Source organism: Hermetia illucens, chromosome 3 (genome assembly GCF_905115235.1).
Source record: "Hermetia illucens chromosome 3, iHerIll2.2.curated.20191125, whole genome shotgun sequence".
NCBI lineage: Eukaryota > Metazoa > Arthropoda > Insecta > Diptera > Stratiomyidae > Hermetia > Hermetia illucens.
Window position 1 is genome coordinate 38,353,027 of NC_051851.1, and position 26,147 is coordinate 38,379,173.

Below are 26,147 nucleotides of genomic sequence, written 5' to 3' on the forward strand. Positions count from 1 at the left end.
CACCAATGAAGTCCCCAGGTGAACCTGATGCTTCGCGAGCGTTTTTTCGGAGCGTCGCCTGGTTTAGCGAAAGGTTTCAGTCTTGACAAGGAGATCCATTTGGGCCCGACCGAACGTCGAGCTTGAAAGAAGACTTCCGTTGCCCTGAGGCCCTCATATGGGGGATGTAGCAGCTTCCGAGTAGCATCCACCCCAAAGAGTATCTGCGAGCATGCCTCGAGGTTCCTGCAGGTGTCAATTTCCAGCGTCACATGTCGAGAAGGTAAAGTCGGCCGCAGTTTCAAAACGTAGACGCAGAATGCTCGAGTCAGTTAACCCTGCTCTAATATCCAATACAGGGCAAGGAGACGCAGATTCTCCCCGCACACCATCTCCGCGGTCCCGGTAGGCTATGCGAAGGGTTGACGAAAGACTAGGACTGCGACCACGACGGATCCCCGCCAGCAATTAAGGTGGCCTTTAGCGTCCTGTGCTAACGTTCCAGCATCCCGTTGAACTGCGGGTGGTATGCAGTTTTCCTGTGGCATTTGAAACTAAGGAGCTTGTCTAGCTTCGGAAGAAGAGTAGACTCAAATTGCATTCTCTGGTCCGTACGGGTGGTACACCAAAGCGCGGGATCCATTCTCGAGAAAGCACCTGGTTGTGTAGTAAACCTGTCCATGATTGTAAGGCAGTACGTGGCAGTACGTACCGTGCGGGTCCCACAAAGGGCCAATGATGTCGAGGTAGATGGCCTGGAAACATTTGGCCGACCGATGGAATACGACTACTTCCTTTTTTACGTGCTTGTTGGTGTTACAATTCTGACACGCGATACATTGTTTGGCCCAGGAGTTTAAGTCTCTGTACATCTACGGCCAGAAGTATTTTCCGCTGACTAAACGGTTCGTCGTCTTGATGCCAGCGCGCGCAAGATCGTATACAGTGTAGAATAGTTCGTTGCGAAATTCAGCCGAATTAAATGATCTATCCCAGGTTTCGCAGAAAAAGTACGCATTTGAGCGGAAGATAGGAAACTCCTTGAACTATATTTGGAGTTTGTCCTCAGATTCTGAAACTCTGGGTTATCTTTCTGTGCCTCGGCGATTGCCGAATAATCGACCGTGGCGAAGACTTTAACATGGCAGATTCAAGGCAAAGCGTTTGCAATGACGTTATCTTTTCCAGATATGTATCGCGAAAGTAGAGAGGGTTTGTGGTCCATGAACGCAGTGAATGACCTGCCCTCAGGGGAGAAACGGAACTATTTAATGGAGAGGTAGGAACCGAATAGCTCATGATCGTAGGCGTTGCAGTTGCGTTGAGTTGGGTTGAGTTGTTAAGAAAAGAAGCCCAACGGTTGCCAGGTTTGGTTCACCTGTTAGTGAAGAACAGCGCCTACCGCAGTATTTGAGGCATCGATGAACACAGCTATGGGTGCATCTGCCGAAGAAATGCCAGAAGTGTAGCATCAACCGTTTGTTTGACTGTTTCGAACGTGTGACGATTGATGGTTTCAAACGACTGAACGGCTTCAGTAAACCTGCACCAGAAGGAGACATTGAAAACTGCACTCGAGGTTGTCCAAATGCTCAGATTCGGAAGAAGAAGCGACCAAAATATCATCCATTCAAAAGTTTAAGTTTCACAGAGCAGTGTGGATGAATCCAGGGAATATCTGCGCTGCGTTGCAGAAGCCAAGTGTCATCCTGGTGAACTCATTGGAGTGCAAATAGCCGTTTTAGGTATATCTTAGAAAGCAACAGGAATTTTATGATACGCCATGGTCAGATCCAAGGTCGAGAAAATACGCAGTTTGTCAAGTAATGCGCGAAGTCATGGATGAGTGGAATAGGGTACCGGTCGGGAATTATCTAAGTATGCAGACGCCTGTAATCTCCGTAAGGCCTCTATTCGCCGTTTGGCGCAGAAACCATATGGAGTAAAGATGACAATCAGCTTTTGAAAGTTCTACACATACACTATTTCATAAGATCTTCGAACTCTATCTTTGCAACATTCAGCTTCTTAGGTGAAAAGGGACGCACCTTTCAGAAGATCAGGGAGCCGATTATGTTGATGTGGTGTTGCACATCGTGCTTAACCGCCTAGGAGAAACTACTCTCATTACTGATGTTGCGATATATGCTTGCGCGAATGGGATGGTCGGCAATATCCCCGAAAGTAGTGTAAATTTGGGCAGGTGGAAATTTTTCCCGACGACTGATTACGGAGTCTATCAAGGCTTTATTCTGCAAATCCACCAGCAGCCTATTATGACACGGGAATGGGGAAATGGTGGTGGTGGTACCAGCAAATTTCCGAGGCCGCTGAGATTCCCAGGATGCGACTATTCGAACGCAAAGTACTCATCGTCGCTATTAGGTTGGAAACTGCGGCCGCAAGAAAACCCATTGTTTGCTAAAGATCCTTGACTTCGTAACGTGTTTTCTAGATACCACGGGGTGCACTTACAAGTCATGGATTTTATCGGCAGTGGCTACTAATTAAAGATAATAGTATTTTTTACACCAGCCCGGACTTTTTCTCTATGGCCTTGATGCAATTAGCAGACTAAGACTTTCGGTTTTGTGAATGTTTATCTTCAGTCCATCTCTGCTTTTCTGCTTCTCCAAATACAGAGCCTCACTGAGAGAACAAGCAAGCATGTAAACAGTGTAGTTGAGGTATTAGAGGAAAAATGGTTCTTTATAGTGCTACACTTTCTAGCCAGAACAGTATGAAAAACACCACTATTTTTCTGTTTAAGCTTTTCTATAATATTTAAAACTTTTCTGAGATTCTACCTTGAAGTGGTGTATAACATCTTGCATTTGTCACTTCGATCGTAGTAATTAATCTCTCATGCATTGCGGCTAAGCAAATTTCATGTATCGGAGGCAAATTTTTAAATTGAATAACCGTTATATTCTGAATTTTGTTGTTGCACGTAACATGATATATTTATTATATAATGTTATTTTTTATTACAGCACCAATATTCAGACAGTACAAGAGTACTCTTACGTGGGCTCACGCTTCGATCTACTGGCGTGTATAAATGTGAAGTTTCTGCAGAAGCGCCCAATTTTTCATCAGTGCAAGGGGAAGGTCGGATGGATATTGTATGTAAGTATCTTCATTTTAACCGAAAGTGATAATGCATTGATCACAGAGCGAGTAAGTAAGTAAGCTCTGTTCATCCTACTCCTTTTCGAAGGCGACACTGACAAATCAAATTTTACCATGATGACGAACCATACCTTCCTAAGTGCTGGTGACCGCGGCATTTTCTAACGGGGTTAGAAAAGGAGAACCTTCCTCCTCCTACTGCGCGCCCTTCCTATCCCCTCTCCTTAAGGAGGTAGGGTTGGCGTCTATGATTTGCTAAAGGGGGGAGGGTGACCACCTTTTGTTTTCATCGGGTTGAGGAGGGGGTGACCTCTCTCCTTTCCCTCCATAAACTTTCCTCTCTTTCCGGGATTACGGTTGAAAATTCAACCCTTACCTATTCTTCTATGTACGCTTATGAATAAAATAAATCGATATTTTTAAAAGAGATCATATACAATAGGGGGTCATGACGCTGCAAAAGTAGGTTAGAGAGTAGTTCCGAGGAGTCGAGAAAGTTCTTATGCTTAAAACCGTTTCACACTACTTTAACGTTTGAATTTTTCCAAAATGATAAACTAAGGACAGAATAGAAATGCCAAGAGTCGTTTTATTTGTATGAGGAGGCGTATTGAGCATGGGAGCAGCTATGTAAAAATAGTAATCGTCTGCCCTCTGTCGAAGAGACGGACATTGAATTTGCTTAATTAAATAGGCCTTTTATAAGTCCTATTGTGCTGTCCCCTGTAAACGCCTATTTAATGATCTCCGACTTGTGATGTTCGCTAGCCTTTGAAAATCTGAGAATATCTTCCATAGGCGGAGAGTGTGCAGCTTGTTCACAGAAAGAAACTTTTTGATGCATCTTGGTCTAAAGTCTGAAGAACCGGGGAAATGGCGCAAACATTCTTCTGCCGCCAATGAAATGGCATACATCTCCGCCTGGAATATAGTCGTCATTTTCCCGATGGGTTAAGCCAGTTCCATAATCGGATTACCCAAGTAGACCCGTCGGTGAAGATAATTAAGTGTATAATCCCAAAAGGCTCGTGACCATTTATCAACCATTCTTCTCTTTTGGTTATTATAATGAGGTATGTCTTTTCAAAGATGAATCTGGAAACCATATGACCGGCCGGCATCAAAACCACTGGATGTTTGTCAAGAAATATCCAGATGGACGCAAAAATCATATGATTGATAGCCTTTTCATACGGCGATAATATCAAACCTATATGCGACGTTGACTGCATTCGTTTCACCTCCAAATGAAGGGGAGGTATATTTAGGATACCTCCGAGTGCCGCGGTTCGCGTACTACAAATTGGTCTAGTCATACTTGGGCAACCGAGCCTCTAAATCTGCGTCAGCAACATCCTGCTCTTAGTAAAGTTGGACTCTATTATGGGTATATACATCCAATCACTCTCCAGACCCTTAGACATCAACAACGGTCCTAGACAGGGGAACATCATAGGAAGCACGACCCGATACGTACAAACTGCCTTCATCGAGATCGAGCAGGCGGCGGGAAATCTTGGGCTGGACATTATTGAAGGCAAGACAAAGTATATAGTGGCAACGTCAGCACCGAAAACCAACCAATCAACAACATCGAACTGCACTGGTCAAACGGGAAGAATAAAGATAGGAGAATACAACTTTGAGAGCGTTGACAATTTCTCCTATCTAGGGTCCTAAATCAAAACCGATAACAGCTACGATGATGAAATTCGCGCACGGTTGTTGGCAGCCAACAGAGCCTATTTCAGCTAACAGAAACTATTCCGGTCGAAACGTCTCACCATAGGGTCAAAACTCTTACTGTACAAGACAATGATCTTGCCAGTCCTCATGTATTCCTCGGAGACTTGGGTTCTTAGCAAGAAAAATTGCGAACTCTTGGCTGCGTTTGAGAGAAGAATCCTCCAAAGAATTTTTGGCCCCCTACATGAGGATGCACGATTGCGTAGCCTACATAACGACGAAATCTATGAGTGATACCATGACCGTTAGGTTGTAGATAACATCCGGCTCAACAGGTTACGGTGGGTGGGTCACTTAATCCGTATGGATGAGGATGACCTAGCCCGGAAAGTCTATAAGGGCAATATCTACGGTAGAAAAAGAAGACGGGGCGGACCCTGCTTGAGATGGAGCAATGGCATAGGTCAGGACACGAGACAGCTTTTAGGGATATCGAATTGGTGGACCTCGGCGCAAAACCGGGATGTCTGGATTTCCTTATTAAGGCAGGCCTAGACCGGATACCGGATGTTGCGCCATTGATGGTGATGATGGTTCATCCAATTAATCAGTTTTAGTGAAATTGCAGGAGTTCTAATTCTGTTCCAGGATATGGTGCGTCCACATTAGCTGGGGGTCGAACTGTACGCCTAAATATTTGACAGTGTGTACCAACACGATTTCTGTCTCTACTAAGGGGGTATCGTGTAGCTGCCCCACCTAACGTTCCTAGTGAACATATCTGGTCCAGTCTTCCTAGCATGCAACGTGAGTCCATTATGGAGCACCAACTTTGGATTACATGCAGTGTTCTAGTCAAATGGTCACACATTGTGCATGCAAACTGCCGATAATTGTTACAGAGGACGTTGGTGGCTCCTAAGATACATAGTGAGGTGTCCATAACCAGAAGCTATAGCAGAGGAGGAGAAGCCCTCCTTATGGGCAACCCCTAAGACATCCTGCCTCAATAGACTTCCGTCCAATATGTGGATCTTCACGCTAGAATTCAACTGACTAACGGAAGATCGATTCCATGTTGTTTGCTGGATTACAAATGATTGCAAATGGAGCCTTCGATGTCCATGAACGCACCTAAAGCGTATTTTTTATCGGATATCCCCTTCTCAATTTTTGGTGTTAGCTCATGGAGTGTACTCTCCGACGCCTATAGTAAATTAGCCGGCTTGGGATGTATGTATCCCTTTTAAATCGATCTACTAGTTTTTCTAATCCTTTTAGTAGAAAGGACGCGCCTGTGTAGGTCGGATTCCCTGGTTTGAGATTAAATGTTACCTTCACATTACGCTTGATAATTGGAATATAAAAGTGTCCTAGGCAAGCACGGTATAAATTTCGAATACGTAGACCCAATCCATTCATTATATAAATAAACAAATGTCCATTTAATTGGTTCAAGTGATACTACTTTACACGCCAGGGGCCAACCTTTTGGTTGAGGACTGTATGCATTTGGTGGCCGCGAGATGAGATTTTGGATCCTGCCTGGGAAGTGCACTTCGAGCAAGTGGTTTGCCTTTTTTCATCGCTTTCTGTGTACCTCCCGCTCTGTAAACGTTGTTAACCCAGCTGCCGGCTACGTTCTTTGACAAGGATCCGCGTCAGCTTCAAGGTTGCCTGAATAGAGTTGGTCTCTTCGTATAGACGCTTTTCCAATCATGATCGTTTAGTCGACCTCATGCTCATCTTTAGAGCTTTTCAAGGCTGCACCGGTTCAAGCCAGCAGATGAATCAGACTTTTAAGCTTGGAAGCGGAGCATCTTTGTCCTTCTTCCCTTCTTCGCCAAATTCGAGTTCGACCTTGGTGTTTTGCCCTTCTTTGTCATCCCGAGTGAATAGCTCTCATCGAAAGCTTTTCTTTTGCAAGTTGTGATCATCTGGTTTTTTTTTTCTAATCTGTCTACATAGTAGTCCCGCGTTAATGTTGGAACTTTTCCAGCATACATGGTGGGTATTAAGATCACATCCTGCTATTATTCCCATGCCTTTACTTTTGACAGATTGAATTTCGTTTACAATATAAAGAAAATAAGCAGAGCACCATAGTCAGTTTGATCGCTGTGATGTTCCCATCACATATCTATATATATCACCATACAGGAGTAGAATATATCACCCCTATTGACATACAAACATGTCGCAATGTCGGAAGTTTAAGCCCCTAATTTCCCCACCAACCACCCATGGTTCTTGTATGAGGTGTACACATATCTTGCACCTATTGATCCGACAACTGATAAGTGCAGTCACCGCTTTACAATGTTGTAAATTTATTTGATAGATATGACACTTTATCTGTGACTCAGATGAAGACACCGTGGGTTGCACGTCTTCTTCGACGGTTTCAGGAAGCGGCACTTGTAGTGTGGTCCCGAGCCCGTAGTAGATCCAGCAGCCTCTTTGTTCCCGAAACTTCTTAATATCTGGTTCAGGAACGCCAATAGTGAGGGAAGTTCCCGGCCCATCGGTGTTTCTCCTGCTATGCTGCTTAATAGGATACAGCTGCAGGTGTTGAGGTGATTCTAGACACAGAAGTTGTTCCAGGACCTCAAAAAGCCAGAGAAAACACTTCTGAATGAGTAGGTCGGAATCCCAGTCACACACTTTCCCATGCATTGTTAAAGGAGGAGCAGTATTTTCTGAGGTACTCGTTCGTGCTTTCGTTGGCAAAGGTTATCGGTAACATTCTGCGGTATATATTTACCAACCCAAAGCGTAGTATAATCCTTGTGAGTATTCAGTCCTGACAGGCAGGAGGAGTTTACTTCTAAGCTGTTCGCACTGCTAGGTATCGTAACTCGAAGGATTGGTGTCATCACACAAGAATGAAGAGCCGAAGAGTTGGGGTCGTCAGAAGCCCTTTGGCGCTTTGGTTTGCTCTTAGCTGACGGACGGATTCTTTCCCTTCAACATTGGGTGTGTTTTGCTCGGAGTCGGTTTACCCGAAGGCGGCTTGACTGAAGGCGTTTTGTCCGGAGTCCGGTTTGCCTGAAGCCGGATCATCTGAAGCCGTTTTGCCCGAAGACGTTTTGCCCGGAAGCTGTTTTGCCGAAAACAGATGCTTACCCATAGCCAAGACTTTAACCTCAGCAGTTTGCGCCAGCTGGAACCCGGGGACAAAAGAAGACTGTTTCCACTTGTCCGTTAAAAACTAGATTGGAATGATTCCTGCTTGAATTGGTGGAGAATCTGAATCCAAACTCAGGTTCTTCTTCGATAAGCTCAGGTTTGCCCCTTCGCTCGCGGTTGGATCGTCAGGACCCAAGTTTATTTTATGCTTTTTTGGGTTTTGGATTTTTCATTTTTTCATCGTTGGCTGCCATGGCTTTTGTTTTGCGTGGGAAAATAGGTCGATCTTGGCAGAGCCCATTTTTGCCGAGTCGAAGCTAGTTGAAACTCAAGGTCGTCTGATACCCATTGCTCATCGTTCACGGCCATTCAGCTCTCGGCACTGTAGTCACACCTTGGCTTGGGGTTTTGATTGCCACTTAGGTTCAGGTATTACCTCAGATTTCTTGGAGGATCCTCCTTACTAAACTCCCTCATGACAACAAGGTAGGTAATCGTCGAGAAGATACCCTATGTGATAGAATCCAAACTGAATTAAGGGTTACTAGCGGAATTACGCTAGACCAAAAATTACTCTGGAAGACACATGCTGGAAACACTTGTCGGAAAGCCACGAGGGCTCTGATGCCTTGTAAGTCCATAGCAGAAAAAAATGGGGTTGCAGCCCGAAGATACTACTTTGGATATATACTGCAATAGTAAGGCCAATGTTTACCTATGGAGCGGTAATCTGGGCAGAAAGAACCGGACTCAGCACAGAAGCCAGGGAATTACGTAATCTCCAAAGGCTGGCTTGCGTGTGTATCAGTGGGGCAATGAGGACATGCCTAACGGCATCCCTGAAGGTGCTTCTGGGATTAATCCCTCTCCATCTGCACATAAAGATGCAGGCAAGGAGAGCAATATTCAGGACAGCCGTATGACTGAGGCGGGGAGCTGCCTAAACCGAAGGAAGATTGATATTCTTTCTAGACGGTATTCCGAATTACTGATACGAAGGGATAACATGACAACGAGGTTTCACTTCGATAAGAAGATTGCAACACGTTGGAGTAACAAGGCAAACTGTGAGAGCGTCGCTGCGACATATAGCTTAAAGGGGCCATCCCGTGTTTCGGATCGGCGGAATCGAATTTTTTTTTGGCATCAATTGTATCTACATATAGTGTAGAATATATGGGCAAAGTGATTTTTCGATATTCGGAGTCGTTCGGAAATTATAGCGTTAAACACGTGATCAATCACATGCCAGATTTATGTCGATTCCCATAATAAAGCTCGTATTTATTGGTCCGAGTGATGCTGCAATGACCTCACTAAAAGGACAAGAATTGAAGCCAAGGCTGTACATGTGATTTTTGAAGAAACCTAAGGTTTATGGATTAGGTATAGCAGATTAATGGCCAGTTAAGTTTTTATGACTGAAAATCGAATTCTACTTTTTAAATGCGTTTGTCTCGAAACTGCTGTTGAAAATTGGCTGCCACCATAGCCCAAAATCTATCAAACGAAATTCTTTGAAATTTTCAGGATTTATTTAGAACATATTTCTACGGTCCGCAAAGTGGAATAATTGCGATTCATTCAGTAGTTTTTTAATTCATTGAAGAAGCCGTGAAAAAACGTCAAAATTCATAAAAAAAAGTTTAACCTGGCACCAAAAATTTATAATAATTTATAATAATAATCATAGTTTGCGGACTGTAGTTAAGTCTGTACACTAAAATGCCGTTTACCTTTTTGTTTAAGATGATCACAGCGCCCTCTGGCGTGGCAGCAGAAAAACAGCTTTTTTGCAGATGGGTGTATAAATTGCTCTGTATTTCAATAACGAACTATACGATTTGGCTGGAAAAATTACTATGCACGCTCAAGATATCAATAATCTATGGTGAAAAATTTGTATTTGTATCTTTAACCAGCTCTTCACAACAAATTTCTAAAAAAAGCCAAAAAACGGCCTCCACACGGGATAGTCCCCTTAAACTAGCAACTGATTACTTAATACACTGACGGATCCCTAACAGCAGAGGGAGCGGGTGCCGGTGTCATTGGTCCAAGGAAAATGTATTTTGAGCCAATGGGCTAGTGTAAGCATTTTCCAGGCGGAAATATACACCATAGACAAATGTGCCTCCGTTAATCTGCAAAGGAACTACAGGGGGCAGAACATAGATATTCTCACCGATAGCCAAGCAGCGATCAAGGCACTTAGGTCCAACCAAGTGAACTCTAAATTGGTGTGGGAATGCCTTGAGAGGCTGAATATACTCGGCTCATCCAACAAGGTCTGGATACTTTGGGTTCCAAGCCATGCTGGGTTGGAAGGCAACGAGGCCACGGACGAACTAGCGAAGAAGGAAGCAGGGACGCCTTTACACGGGCTAGAACCCTTCTGGGATTGCTTAAACCTCACCAAAAAGAAACTCCGAATTATAATGGGACTTCTCACTGGTCATTATCAGCTGAAATATCATCTAGGGAAGCTAGGGATATCTACGGACACTGCCTGCCTCTATACACGTCCTGGGGCAGTGTCCGGTACTTGTGCAAAGTACGTCGAGGTTTCTGGGAGAACACTTAATACCAGATGCAAAGCTGAAAGATCTGGAAGTAGGGAACATACTAAAGTTCCTAACGGTTATAGGCCTGCTTGAAATCCTATGATCACTATACACTATAACCGTAAACCGTAAAAGGGGCACAATAGTTCATCAAGGACGCGGTGCGACTTTCCCTTAACAGAATAATAATAATCGTCGAGAGAGGGACTAACAACCAAGTGAGTAATATTACAACTTTTCTCTTATAACTCCTGGTGAAGTGCAACATATAAATAAAGCCACATTGCAAGTAAACACTAAGCCAAATGGATGGGCATAGCTAGCTTGCATAATTTTCATTGTAAACAACCCTTACTACCTTCTAAAAAGTGAACAATGGACGAGTGAAATAAATTAATAATTCAGGAGAAATAATCAACCCCATCGTCATCAAGTCAATCTATTTAGTATTGGAGTAAGTTGAGGCAGGTCATGTAGTCCTTACTGCTCTGTTGAATAACACACTTGTATACCAGCGCTACAGTGGCGTCATCAAACTTTTAGTCAACTCCTAGGATATAGTTTATACTAAAAAGCAAAAAGTATCGATTTACAGGAGATTTAGTTGGCTCCCCTTAATATTGAGGAGGAGTGATCAATTTACGGGGCCACTCAATTAATTCAATCGATTCAAATTAAATGATATGATTTGAGTTCTGTAAATTATGGACAAAAAAGAGGTTATACAAATTAGGAATCGGAAAGTTGCTCACCCAGAGAAGTTCTGAATTAGCCGAATACTAAACTCTTGTAATTTCAAAATTAATGATTCCTTTTTAACGTCTTTATGGGTGGGGTTGTGGGTTTAATAGGTCATTAAATTGAAAATTGTAACATAATCATGTTCAGCTGCGAGACTTTCATTTCCGTCCATTTCATTTTACCAAGGCCCCAAGAAGCCACAATTACGGGAAACCATCCCTATGAGTCACACACACTATTCCGATAATATCCGCCTGAAAATCAACGAAAGTCCCAGCACTTTGTAGGTGGGACATTGTACTATAATGTTCCAACAAGCAAATTATTTTCTATCTGGGATTCGTAAGGAAAATAATTTCCACCGCTTCCGGCAACGTTTTCGTAAATTGCACATAATGATAAAGAGGGGTTGATCGTCCCTATTAGAAACGATTGCAATTTGATCACACAATAAATAATGAACTCATTCAGTTGCTAGACAAAACATGCTCTGGGGCGTTTTTCATCTCGTCCAGTATTTGCTTGCCTTTCTTTGGGCTCGTTCTAGTTTTCCGTTCTTCCACTTTTCGGCCTGCTGAGCTTTATCCAAGAAATCACGACAAAATAACACGAAATGAATAAGAAAATGAGGAGCTCAGAAAAAAATCTTTCTTTTACCCGAGGAGAACTACCGCTGAAAGAACCCAATCAGGAGCTCCTGGAATAAAACTTAGTGCTCTCTGGAGCGTAGTATGATTTTCAGAGGAAAATATGAAAGTGAAAGGTCAAAAGTCGGGATATTAAGCAAAATTAATGGAATATTAAATATGCATGAAATGGATAAATGCAACCGGAGGCCCGTAAGGAAAACGATAGCGGTTCTGTTTTTTGTGGAAATATTTTGTGACTGTCTGCTGCCTTCCCTCTCTCGTAACAGCATTCAATCAAAAACACAAAGAAGTACAGTACAAACATCCCTTTTTTCGGAAATTTCAAATAGCCGGATTCAACGAAGTACGAGGAAGGCAGGAAATCGAGAAAAGTTAGAAAATGTCAGCTATCCAGAAAACTGTCCTGGAGTATTAAGTCTCACTTCATAAGAAGGAAAATAGTCTCCTTCAATCCCGCAAAGGTTGAGGACGATTTCGACTGATAATGATGATTGAATGATTACTTGGAAAAGTATAATTAAAGCATTAACATTTTATATAAACATCCCAATCCTGAAAATTAATCCGCTGGAGTCAGTGGCATGCTTCTAATAGTAAATTGCTTGGTTGGTATCTGCTTCGCCATCGGTGTCAAGAAATCATTCATAGCTCTCTCTCGTCCATCTGTTTCGGTCCCGGAAGCAAGTCAAAATCAATATTGCGGACGAAATTGAGACTAGACAGATAAAAACGCTTCAAATTCGGAGAAATGTTTCGTGCTTGACAACTTAAATTTTGTCGTTGATTACGAGTTAAACTTGGAAGGCGATAAGTTTGTCCTTTATGGATATACAGACCGCTTTCGAGATCGTAAAGTTGACGCACGTCCTCGAAGCCACATCGCCAATATTTGTCCTTTTTGATAGTTAAGTCACTTTTTGCCGCTGTCGTTGTCATTCCGCTTCCCATCTGCTATCTACTCCTTGTTTGTTGTGTAGTCGAAGCGTTTGGATAGGAAAACTGAAACACAGTCTCGCATCCGCTTTCGTTTTTCAACAACAAGCTCCGACGGTCCGCAGTTCCGTTGATTGTAAATTGTAAATGTGCCAATTTCCTCCTTTGAAAACGAAGCAGATGGCATGGTTACGACTGGACTATCATATCCTGATGCTCTGGCTTTAAGTACGTGTAAATTCCTCCAGTGAGGCCCGGACACGATGTTAGCTGGCAGAAGGACGAGAGGCAAGCTTATCGTGAGGACATCTTTTCGTTTCATTACCCGTTAAGGCCGGGTTGGACCGGGTTGGACCGGGTTGGGCCGTGCCGTTTCCTATCTAAAGGATGTTTCAATGTCTACATCCCTTACCAAAAAAGCTTTTGGAATTGAAAATTTCTAAGATGGAAATGTATGCCGGCGAAACTTCATTGGAATTTGCTCAAGGAATTTCATTTGATTTGATCTCATCTCATTAGTGATTCGAATTACTTGCGAATCATTGATATTTGAATTTTAACAAATTTCTGGAGAAATGCGAAATCATTTCGGAGCAACATCTGCGTGGTTGTTTTAACTTTCAAGTTTATCTAATTCACGGTTGAGTTGAGACAGAATCTTAATTTTGCATATTTAGGTGGTGGGTTGTTCCATTCAGTGCTGATTATTGTTAATTACCTGCTAATTTCCGAAAATAACTTTCATTTACTGTGGAATATTTGAAGTTGTCTGTTAGGAAGTGTTTCATTCATTTTTAATGGCAGGTAACCTAGGTAGCGAACATCCTACGTCTTTACTTTCCGAGCCAGCCGGTATGATTAAATATATTTTAAGAAATGGCAACATTATAAATATGGAATGAGCTCCTGTTGCCTGAAAAGCTACTTTTCGAATGAATTTATTGAATAAAACAGATCTAGCTCATAGCTTAATAAGAATGGCTGCAGTATGTACACATAGACGTTATGTCTATCCATTTGAACAGCAGATTCAACTACTAGATGGCGGTGTAAACTTTTACTTCCCCTGTTGAAATTGGCAATCACACTTGCTTTCTAGGAGGGCGATCAGAACCAAATTTCCAATGGAGCTTATTTCCTTTGAAGTGACTCTTTGTACGAAGCCTCACCAGAGGTTATCTGTTACCGTGGAAACCAGGTTAGCCCTTTGAGACCAAAATTCCTCGCGCGATTATTCGTGGTTAACTCCTTTATGGGGCTTTCATGGTGGTTATGGTTGAGCGCATATCACGGGCAGAGCACCTCGTGAGCTCAACCGTGGAGTGGCGTTGTATATCTCGGGCCCAATACCTCTTAGTTGCCGCAGAGGTGTCAGATAGGAATCATCATGGGTATGAATGCTGAGTATGCACTCTGCATAAATCAGTACCATGGTGCTAGTTACGGACAGCCTCTGATTGTGGTCTACAAGACAATCCGTGTTCGGAGAGGATCGTAGGATTAAGCCTACCCGACTGGTAATAACTTTAAAACCTCAGGACCTTTATTTCATTGGCATATGGATGTCCATGAGACTCCAAAGTGCCCAGCCATGTATTTGATATGTCGAATTTTCAGTAAAGCCGGGTAATGTGTTACATATGAAGAAAATTTCTACTGGAAGATATGAATTTCAGGTCGAAGCTTAAGGCCAGTGTGTTTTAGACGTTACTGTTTATGATTGCTGGTTCCAATGCGCCTTAAGCGGTATCGAAATCTAGATCATGTCAGAAACCGTGACGTGTTAGAAAGGGGAGACTCTTGTGTCTCAAACATTTAAACCCAGAATATCCTGCTTATATCGCTGGAACTCTCGACAAAACAAACTGGTGAAAGCGTGTATTCTAGGAGCCCTCGCAATTTGATACCAATAAAGTTTTGAAATTTTAAAATTGCCAGCCCACAAATCGAATTTTTAGTTATATATAAATGGGAAGTCATGCACCTGTCTAGCATACTTGTTGCTTTGTGGAGATAGTTGGTGGTGAATACAGTGCGGCAATTGAAGATTTTAGATCTGCTCGGTACATTGAATATAGCAAATATGAAAGAAAAATTGCTGGAAGAACTTCTACTTTTATTCGCTGTGCACTGAAAATATCGTCCAAATTTGGAATTTCCAATTTTTGAGGTTTTGCGTGAAACAAAACCTTATTAAAATCCCGCTTGTCCATCTGTCCGTGTATCCCTCCTTTTTTGAGGAAGTTGAAATCTTCAAAAGACATGCCAGCGTGTGAGAGTTTTTTTCCCACTAATACTACCCCCATGGCCCACAGGTAAGGTATTATATTACACCACGGGGTGGAGTAAGCTCACTTTAGTTTGGTCATCTTTCATCCCTTCGTGACCTACATAATCGCACTTTTCTCGTTTCCTCTGCTTTTCGCAGTTTGCTCTAAATTGAAGCGATCATGGAGTTGATCGCATTCCAGGCTTCCTGACATGCTAGCATTCTTCGTACCAGATTCACCCTAGAGTCTCTCATTTTGAACAGGGGAAGAATACGTGCTCTGGGCCCTCTGGTACTCCATTGTATTTAGGACAATTGAGTGAGGTATCCAGTTTAAACCAATACAGGTGGGATGTTTTCATCCTCATCCCCAGTGAGAAATTCGGTAAGACTATAATTAATCTCACCGTGCCGTCTCTCCAACTACTCCTCGATGGCAGGAATGAGCGTGTGTGTCCACCGACCCTTTTCCGAGCGTTCAGAATGTTCTTGTCATGCATTCAGAGAATTCATAACACACCCTTAGGGCTATAATTCTATAGACTGCACTCAGTTTGTTAGCGTTACACGCAACCTGCAATGCTTTCTCCAAACTGAAACTACACAGAGCAAGATCAAACTTATTACCACACCTATAGGAAACTTCCCACGTTCAGCATCACCCGTGGCCTTTCCACGTTTCGCATCATCCTGGCCACAGTTAGGGTGGATGCTTTGTCATAAGCATATTTATAGCTCAGCTCCACGTCTATCATCACTCCCAAGTATTTGATGGCACGCTTAGATGTGAGGATATAATTCCCAATTTGAATACGGGTATAATTACTCACCTATAGGTTTACCAGCCTCAGGCAGTGGTATTAACTTCTACTGCTTCCATGATGCAGGAAATATCTCCTCGGGCAGGCACGTTTCGAATAACTCAGCGAACATGTCCGGTCTAGATTTCACGATAAGCTTAAAAGCCCTATTCGCCACGCAATCGCTCCTATTTTAGCGCAGATTTCCAACAGCTCGTCACTGATGGGTATTGCCGTCATATTCAGAGGTCGCTGGAAGCTGTCATTGCCCTTCTCTTGCTGGGAAAATAACCCCTGGATAATTTTTAACAAGAGTGAAGGGCACGTGATCTGCGGAGATGAACGGCCTCTTAGTCGGCCCATCACGATTCTATAGGCGCTCCCCCACGCGTTTTGCGTCCGCTTCCGAACAGAGCTCCTTAAAGCATTTCCTCTTGCTCTGTTGGATGGGGAGCTTGAGGGTTTTGTGGGCTTTTTTTATAGAGGCGCTCTTTTTGCATTTGGTCGATTCTGCCTACCACCCTCTCAGCCGCTCTTCTGGTTCGGTGACAGGCTGATCGAAGGCTGGCCAACTCAGTTTTCCACCAGTAGTTTGGTCTTGTACTGGGTAATAAGCATCTCCTAGGCATGTGTGCGTCACATGCTTTGACGATGCTTTGGGCCACATGGACCGGTGATTCCGTAGAGGCGTCTGCTTTATTAGGTTAGTCTAGCTACCTCTATGAAGATCTGTTCATCCAGAGTTTTTGCAGACCAGCCTGACATCTTTCTCAGTTTCGGACATGATGGTCCTCCGCTGGTGAAATCTGTGAGTGTAGTCTTCGCTGACATACCAGGACCACGCGCAGATATACCACACGCCAGTACAGGGCTGACAAAGGTTACGTCTACGATTGAAACAGACCCCCCTTTTTGAAAGGTGTTTACATAACCTTCGTTGGCCAAAATTATATCTAACTGTGCAAATGCGTCTAATAGACTGCGGCTCCGTGCATTTGTTTCCCTGCCACCGCACTCATGGGCCCAAGTATTGGAGTCACCAGCAATCATTCTTGCACTACGACCCCGACGCATGCTGCCTCGTTCACTAAGCACAAAATGTTCAGAGAGCCCTTAGCCGATATGCAGCTTGAAGCTGCCTGTGATTTTCTCCGATTTCCGATTTCTCCCACGCCCACACTGATCCCGCATATAAAAGCACAGAACTGACGACTCGCGATGAAAGTAATTGGCTGGCTGTTGGAGCCGCCTATATACGGAGACTTCCTTGCGAGTGTTCGCCACTTTCTGCTCAGTGAGCTTGAAGTGGAATTCAAAGCTTGTAGTCGAATGGTCCGTTGCAATTTTAACAGTTTTCTGTTGCTGCCGCTTTGTAAAAAGCACCAACTCCGTCTGTTCGGCAATCTCTAGCCCGTGGTCTTTAAGCCAAGACTTGATCATCTCTACTTTGTCGAGGTGATTGGATGTTATGACCACTCCAACGTCATCTGTGAATCCGATGACAACAGGCCCTTGCGAAACTCCGTCTGTGATAACTACACGGTATTGGTATCATTAGGAAGGTTGTTCCTGGCTGTTGAAGAAACAATGTGAAAACTACCTTCCACAATAATCTAGGGCACATAATAAGATGGGACCTTTTACCTTTTATTGCCGACATAACCGACATGTACGCTGCCCCCATGGATCGTATCTTGGTATGGAAACGTCACATCCTCGGTATATCTGCTGGGACGCTGCTATGGCCGTTCTAGTAAACTTGGTGTTCGACTGCAATACCTCCAGAAATTGATCCTCATCAAATGCTTTTGATGACCACCCTCTTTCTGGTTTCTTTAGGTGAGGTTTTAGTGTTCTGGGTCCCTTATCACCTGGTGGTCACTATGCGTGTATTTTTCGCTAACATGCGAGTGTAGACGCTTGAGTAAAGAATCGCTTACGAAAGTAGGATCCACGACGGAGCCTAGCTTTCCACGGCTGAAAGTGTTTACTCTTCCGATATTGGCCAGAGTGATGGGTAGGCAGGAGAAAACCTCGATTGGGATTTTTCCCCCTTCATTTGTTTCCTCTGCTTCCCCTCTCCATTGCACAAGCGTTGAAGTCGTCAGCAATAATTTTGGAGTTGCGATCTTTGCCGTCTATTGCTAGTCTGTCTAGCATGTTGCAATACTGTGGATCGTACTAAAATGGCTCGGCATGAGGTTTGAGGTTTGTGAAATTTTAATTGCCTGTGTAGCAGCAGTTGCTTGACTACGAATACTTGTAAGAAAGAAAAACAAAAGGAAAATGTTTTAGATTTTCATATCAAATATCATCGCATTGAATTCGGCTAATTGTAGCCTACTACGGAAGTTTATGTCGGCAACTGGTACTCCTAGCGATTTTAGTGCTATGTTCACTAGATAGTAAAAAGAAAAATCTGGTAAGGGGTATGCTTTCTCCGCTGGTGTTCCACGGGGCTCCGTACTGGACCCACTGTTGTGGGGCACTGTGTACTCACTCAATATTCTGATTTCGTGCCAATAACGTTCCCTTTTGCAAATGGCAAAGGATGAAGCGAGTGGGCCAAGCTGCAAACAAACACCCGATTGAATTGATCAAATGTAAACCGATTTTAATAAAATTTTATTTCGCACTAAACCTTTGCTTTTTCCAAAGCAAGTAGTATGCGTGATTTTTCGATATACTATATCTCTGGGGAAATAGTCCTTACGACTGCCCAAGTCCTTATTTCAAATTCCGAATCAAAATTTTCAAACTTAATAAAAATCAAAATTCTAATCATTTCTATTCCCACAACAACTCGTGTAATTGGTAAATAGTTAAATTCCAAATTTTTATCTGGGGAGTAATATATTCAAAAATAGCGTCCCCGATTTTCCAGTGCATAACCCCATTACCCAAGGGTAAAATTGCTGAATCAATTTTAACGTTTCCGAAAATTGCAAACCTCAAATAGGTTTTGCAACATTTTTGTTCATGGATGTAAAATCTACAGTTAAACAACATCAACCATCCCCAACGGGGGGAAGTGGAAATTCTAAAAGTGTTCAAGTTACTGTTTTTATAGTTTCCGCTTTCCTCTATCAGACGGAATCCTTTCAGCGAGTAGATTGCATATTGTTTTAACATTTAAAGGACGAAAACGGCAACAGTTTCAGCATTTCGAATAGGGTGAAAATACAGGGAAAATGCTACAAAGATGTGAAATTCAATTTCATTCGTTGGCATAAACTAAGGCGGAATATTGAGATATTTGAGTGGAAGGACGACGAAGCTGAAATGTAGTGAAAATCGGTTTCGTTCATTCAATTCTTTCCACGAGATAAATTGGAATAGCGATAGTGATGATGGCGGTAGCCGTGGTGACTACAGGGAGCCTCAATGGGAACCAAAAAAGAAACAAAGTTCTTTATTTAGAAACATCTTGTTGGAGAAGTCTGCCTGGTTTAGATATTCTGAGAGATAATGATTTCGTTTTGGTTTTACGATGGAAGACTCTCTGATAATTGGAATTTGAATTATTTTGTCCCATCTATGACAGTTTTGGAAAGTAACTAACAATTTACAGAAAAGAAATCATATACTCAGAGGCAATGAGCGTCTGATGGTTCAGACTCTATTGTTCGAATATTTTATCCTCTTCGAGGTATTATCTATTCTACATAAAATAAAGCAGCAGCTATCTGGGCGCCCCCATCGTTTTTCAGAATTCTTTTTAATCCGTGCTTTACTAATCCTCATTGCGAATTCCACGAAGTGGCTTTACTTTAAATAATGTTCAAAATAAATATCTTCCAGCGAATTTGCTAGGGGCTAGTCAGTCAAATTTTTATGAAAGGATAACTGGCGATTTCCACCAAGGCAGAGGCAATTCATCAGATGCTACCTCTGTCCTGAAAGCAGCGTGACCGAAAGCGACCACAGGTAGTAGTCGCTCTTTATATATAATACATTGTGTGTATCCGAGAAAGCTTCCACACTGACTACAGAGACCAGACCAGAGACCAGAGACCACTTCGGTGAAAAATACTGTCTCATGGCTTGTAATAAGGCGCTGATCTTCCACTCTGCCTTGGCTGCAAAGTCTACAGCCAGGTTTCTTATGAAGTTCGGCGGGCGTAGTCCGTGGGGAATGCCCAGAGTTCCGGCGGTTCTTCGTCCAGGATGTATCTGTAGTAACATAGCAACATAGTAGGGTATGGGAAGGTAGGGTATACAAGCTATGGGCTTCGCTGTCCAACGTTCACACTCACGTAGTATGATAGCACTACACCCTATAGTAAATTTAGGAGGCCAAGAGGGAGGAGGTGAAGGAGTACATTGAGAACATCTGCTGTGACTTCAGAGCCCCGGTAGCAGCTGCACACTCTTTGTTCAGCGCCTGCCACCACAAAATGTACGTTAGGATGGGACTTACCACATTTGTGTACATCAAGAGACCCATCTTCGGCAGCAACCTCGTTTCTTTGCAAAGGTCCTATTGAAGGCATAGAAGGCATATAGGCCTTCTTAGCCATCGGCTGTGTTTAATCTCGGATACAGGATTATACCCAGGTACTTTACATTGAAGGCAAGAATCAATCTTTGTTCATTTAGCTGCGGTAAGCGGTTTTCGGTTTGGATTCGGTTAACCTTGCGTTTGTGGTGAGTGATATCAATGCCGTTTTGATTGAATTTATTCCGACTCCCTATTTTGCGGGTCACACACAATTTTCCTAGCGCTTCTTCTATGACGCCACTCATAATTGAGGAAAACATCCATGACACCAATATTACCAAGTCATCGGCATACACCCCCATTTTCATCCGCATCTTGCCCAATATGCATAGATTTCCTTAACACACCCCTCTAATCCTTCTTGCTGCTTCTGTAGCATGACTGGCATTATGCCATCTTAACCTGGAGATTTATATGCGGAACCGGTTGTATTATTGATAATTACCGCTTGGATAGTAGCTGAGGCTTCATATCCTCCAAACAAGGCTAGGACCCTCAGTCCTCCACGCTGAAGGGGGAATTGCGTCTAGATTTGTCGAAAATAAAATCTTATAAAATCGGTTCACTTCCCTAAAAGACACTGGTATACACGTATGCTTTAATGTGTGGGATTCTATCCCACCAAAAACTAACTCCTAACTCCTGCCCTCCTTCTCGCGAATTATTACGTGGCAGGGTGGATATGACTCTCACCCATCCTTTCCCCATCAATCGCATTTGCAGCCGTGTCTTTCTCGCTGCCTCTGCAATCCTCTTCACTGGATGTGCCCCACCATGTGGTTAATTGCATTGGAATTCTTCTGTTATGAATCGTCTCCCTAATTAGACTTTCTGGTTCCACTCACCATCATCAACGGCGCAATAAGTTGATAAGAAACTCCAGACCACCAAGGTTCATCAGTTCGATATCCATGAATGCTGTCCGTCATCCTGGCCTACGCCATCGGCCCATCCGTCACGCCTTCTTTTGCTACCATAGATGTTGTTCTTTCAAACTTTCAAACGAAACAGTTTTTGTAAGGTAAAATAGATTCTCTTTGCGCCGTCAACCGTGCGCGGATTTCATCATGGTAGCTGTTTTCCGTTGTGATTTTCGACCTTAGATAGTAGATATTGTGAACGGTCTCAAAGTTATGATCTCCTAACTTTTTTGTTCTCATTTAACTAGTGTCATTCGATGCTGTTTGTTCTTCGGTTTTTGGTACTGACGTTGCCACCATGTACTTCGTCTTGACTTGATTAATATGCAGCCAATTGTCATTTGCTCGCTTTGGATGAAGTTTGACTGTATATCTCGGGTAGATCTACCCATAATGTCGATACCGCGAGCATAGGACAGCAAATGAGTGAACCTGAAGAGGATGGTGCCTCATGCGTTTACCTCAGCCTCACGGATCAGTTTTTTAAGTGTCAGGAAACACATGACAAGGCATCTCCTTGTCTTAGATCGTTGTTGATGTTGCATGGTCTCGAGAGTGATCCTGCCGCTTTTAATTGTCTTACCGAGTTCTCGCGTCCCCGTGTATAGGTTTACCCTGGCTATGTTTTCATAGGCAGCTTTCAACTCAATGAAAAATGGTGCAACTGATGTATGAATTATAACAGTGTTTCTGTCGCTTACCGCAGAGAGATCTGCATCTGATATGTTGCTGATTTACCTGGAGTGCAACCTCTTTGGTGTTGACCGACGATGTTTTGGGCGGATGGGCCTATCCGACTAGATAGCAATGAATATCTTATAGACTTTATTTGTGGGACAGATCTCCTCATTACCAATCGGTAGGCATTGATTCCCTGTCCCACACCTTGAGTGTCAGCTGATGATCCATTTGGTATAATCGGTCGCTTCCATATTTAATCAGTTTGATTGTAGTTACATAGGCTCCTGGCGCCTTATGCTTCTTAAGATGGTGAATTGTAAGGGCAATTTCTTTTACGGTTCGTGGTAGCATTAATCCGGCGTCTTTATTTTCAATCTCGATACCAGCAGATTCCGTTTTCTCGCTAACTAGGAAACCTACTTCGGGCACAGGGTTTTACGGGGCCCCAAAACCGGTCTCTGTTCAGTGCATCCTTATATCGCTGTTACAGCATCCTTATGCTTGGACAATGTCACGGCTAGCTGCTTGCCAGCTTCCTTTCTGCACAGGGAACTTCCATTCCATGAGAAAATGTGCAAATCGTTAGTCCGTTTTCACCGAGAACATTGTTGTAGAATCCTTGCATTCCGAGACTTTCGTGGTTCCATTACTTTGGCTTTCCGTGTTTGGTTGTCCGCCCTAACTAACCTCCCACCTGGATGACCATTTGGTAAAATTTGTCCTTTTTTTTAGGCACGGGAGACTCGCCTTCTTTATTCTTCGTCTGCAGTTTTTCACTCAGAAAGAACTCCCAATGATCACCATGTGGAGATGGAGATGGAGTTTCGTAGTAGAGTTGTTTTTGTTGGTTCATGGGTACTAATGCACATTTTCGCCTCGGGACTTATACTTCCTCTTCCAGCAGCATCCCCAGTGTTAATAGACTGATCGATTGTAGTAGAATAAATACGGCTTGTTGGGTACTAAGAAAGAGGGGATTATTTTTCCCATAAACCCAAATATGGATGAAAATTTTTCAGAGTTTTTATTGTGGAGAAGCGCAGGAGGAATTTGGACCTTATCAACTTTAAGTGTGTCCAATAATGACATTTTTTTCGTGAAGTCTTAAAACCACTGGAACCGATGTAACCTCTAACCCTCCTTGCTTACAAGCGATATATAAAAAAGCTCCTTTTTGAGGCATCGTAACTTTTTAAGAGGAAATGACCGCTGGAATTTTCCAACACGATCACACCCTTTTTCCATTTTCGGAGGTGGGTCAGTCACGCTTTACCATAATACTACCAAAATATCCCAATGAGAAGCACCGTAATTTATTAATGCGGTTGACCGGCGAGGATGAAGAGAGAGAAGCCTTCTTGCTTTCCTTACTTCCTCCGGGCTGGCGTTCAAAATGAAACTCTATTGTTTTGACATCAAAACCCACTTTGAGACCACTGACCACCATGAATTTCGACAGAGCTGCCAAGAAGGAACCTTCCTTTTGGAAGATGGGGTTTCAAACTACTCAAGATTTCCCATAGTGATACCAAAAACCCCCACTTTGAGGTTGGCCAACTTTTTAGGAGCGGATCACTTACAAGAATTTTTATCGCGATTGAGGGAGACTTCGTCTTCGCCTTCTATCAATTCGTCGCTCGTCAAATTCCACACTTTGAACTTAATATACTCCTTGCCCTCATATATTCCTCGGAGACCTGGGTTCTTACAAAATAATTTTTGGCTGCCTACATGAGGATGGGCGATTCCGTAGTCTATATAACGAGGCAATCTATGAGCGACCGTTTGGTTGTGGATAAAATCTGCTTCAACAGGTTGCGGTAGGCGGGTCACTTAATCCGTATGGATGAGGATGATTTCACCCGGAAAGTCTATAAGAGCAATATTTATGGTAGAAGAAGACGAGGCAGACTCTGCCTGAAATGGAGCGATGGCGTATGTCAGGACGCCAGAAAGCTTTTAGTGATTTCAAACTGGTGGACTTCGGCGCATAACCGGGGTGTCTGAAGTTCTTTACTAAGGCTGACCTAGACCGGATACCGATTGTTGCACCGTTGATGATGATGATGCTGGACAAAATTTATTTGCAAAAAAAGCTACATGTTTAAGGCTTCCCACTGGTTTTACTACCAAAATCAATTCCGGAGCAAATACTCACCCGCGCGGAGTAGGAAATCATTAAAATCCTTATCGTCAAGTGAATGTATAAGGGATAGAATGCCGTGCCCGTGTTCACCGGAATACGCTCTTGACAAGGTCTTACACTCGTAGATTGCGTGACAGAGGAGACGGCGGAATGGCATAGAACCACAGTCCCTAACTTGTCAACGCAGAAGGGAGACAATCTACATATACTGGCGATAATAACCAGCTCTATGCCACGTAATTCTAGAGCGGCTCGCTCGTCAAGCCTCAACTTGGTGTTGGTGTTGAAATATTCCCGCGATAACGATAAGGCGGTTCCAGCGTTGTTAATGAATCGAGAGGTATCTACTTCATTGACAGAATGTTATCGACTGTTTCTGAACACTTGGTCTTTGAACAATTGATCTTGTGAAGATAAGGTATTTTGCCATCACACATATGTACCACGGCTGAATAGCCTTCCAAATTAATTTCAAGTGAATAATAGAGTGGAAGAAGCTCTCATGATCCACTAGCATGCATGACGTATGGTAGGAATCGTTATATAAAAACGCTGTTAGATTTGTGATGGTAGATTTCCAGAGAAAGATGTTTCGTCTCGAGACTTCCTCCTACGTCAGTTCTGATAATCCCCAGGATATACGACCTACGCTAATCCTGAAAAATCAAAATATCACGAAATCATCTCATGGGGTAGCAGATAAATTGTTTAATGTCCTTCATATCCTCACCAATTAATTTCTTCCATTTGGAATTCTGCCCAGCTCATCACGGAAACCCCACCCTGCAACAGAAGCATAAACAACTGTACAAAGTAGTCATAATCTCTGGGGACAGTTTAGCCATTTATTTTGACGCCACGCTGTCCTAACCCTCCACCATAAGCGGGACTAGGGCAAAAAGCTGTATTTCAGGAAAATGGTGAGAAGATCGGGAGAGGTGGGAATTAACGAAGGCGTTAATTAATTAAAAGCACAACTTACGCCACCGAGGGAAAATACAATGAAAAGTGCTTTGAGATTTACAAAGATTAGTGACAAGCTAATTAATTTACTTAATTAAGTTCAAGATTTTTTCTTTGGCTCGTATGCTCTTTAGTTTCTGCCCCAGTGTATGCGCGGATGTGTCTTGAAGGAGATTCTCTCTCGTGTGCCGCCATTATCCCATGCCATGATTGCTATCATCATTCAAATGCTAGAATTGCCTGAGAATGAGTTACTGACAAAAAAATGGAGCATAACGTACTCCTCGAGCAGGAAAAATTGCCTGCGGGCTACAAGCCATCCGTGTCAAGTTCCTTATTTCCTAAAGTGCCACTTTGCTGGTGTGAAATGTAACTTTTGCATGAATCATAATGGATGTGTGATGAGTTACTTCTGTATGCATCAGCTGTGCCCTAGTGTCTCCAAGTTCACCTCGTTCGTACGAAAGACTTTCATGAGTCCATTCGGGGTGTCTTGCTCAACCCCCAGGCACTTTTTCCAGAAGTGAATCTGCAACGTCACATCGTCGTTTTCACGCTGAAAACGAAATCAAATCAGCATAATGAATATTGGTTAAGAATTCAAATTGGGATAGAAATGAAGGACGTGGTTTGTTTCCTAAGCTCAAAATGGTTTTTTACGCCATTGGCGTCATTGACTCGTTTTAACGGTGAATAAGGGTAAATTTGAATTAGGACTTTGCCAGTGGTTTGTCTTATGCAATAAGGATGCATACAAGATTTCATTTACTTTTTGGGGATGAAAACATTTTCGCAACGGGTTACATTGGTTACTGATTTTCAACCTCTTATATGTACACCCATTTTCTTTGGTTCGTGATGTTAGTAATTATCATATACATCGCCATAAAGCTTATGTCTCTCATAATTGAGACAGAAAATCGACTATATCAGAATTTAGCTACCTAAATTCTGTCCTTTTTGAGATGGTTATCTGTTCTGTGGTATTTCAACTTCAATTTCAATTACTTGCACTGTCATTTGAAACAAATTACTTAGCAGTGATAAGATGCT

At 42.9% G+C, this 26,147-nt stretch overlaps 1 protein-coding gene across 1 annotated transcript in view; it reads left to right on the forward strand.

The window, feature by feature from the left end:
• Positions 1-26,147, forward strand: part of LOC119652995 — a 242,139-nt gene that overhangs the window by 162,024 nt on the left and 53,968 nt on the right. The window contains exon 4 of the mRNA XM_038057422.1: positions 2,973-3,108. Within this exon, the coding sequence (XP_037913350.1) occupies positions 2,973-3,108 (136 nt within the window). The remainder of the gene's footprint in view (positions 1-2,972; positions 3,109-26,147) is intronic.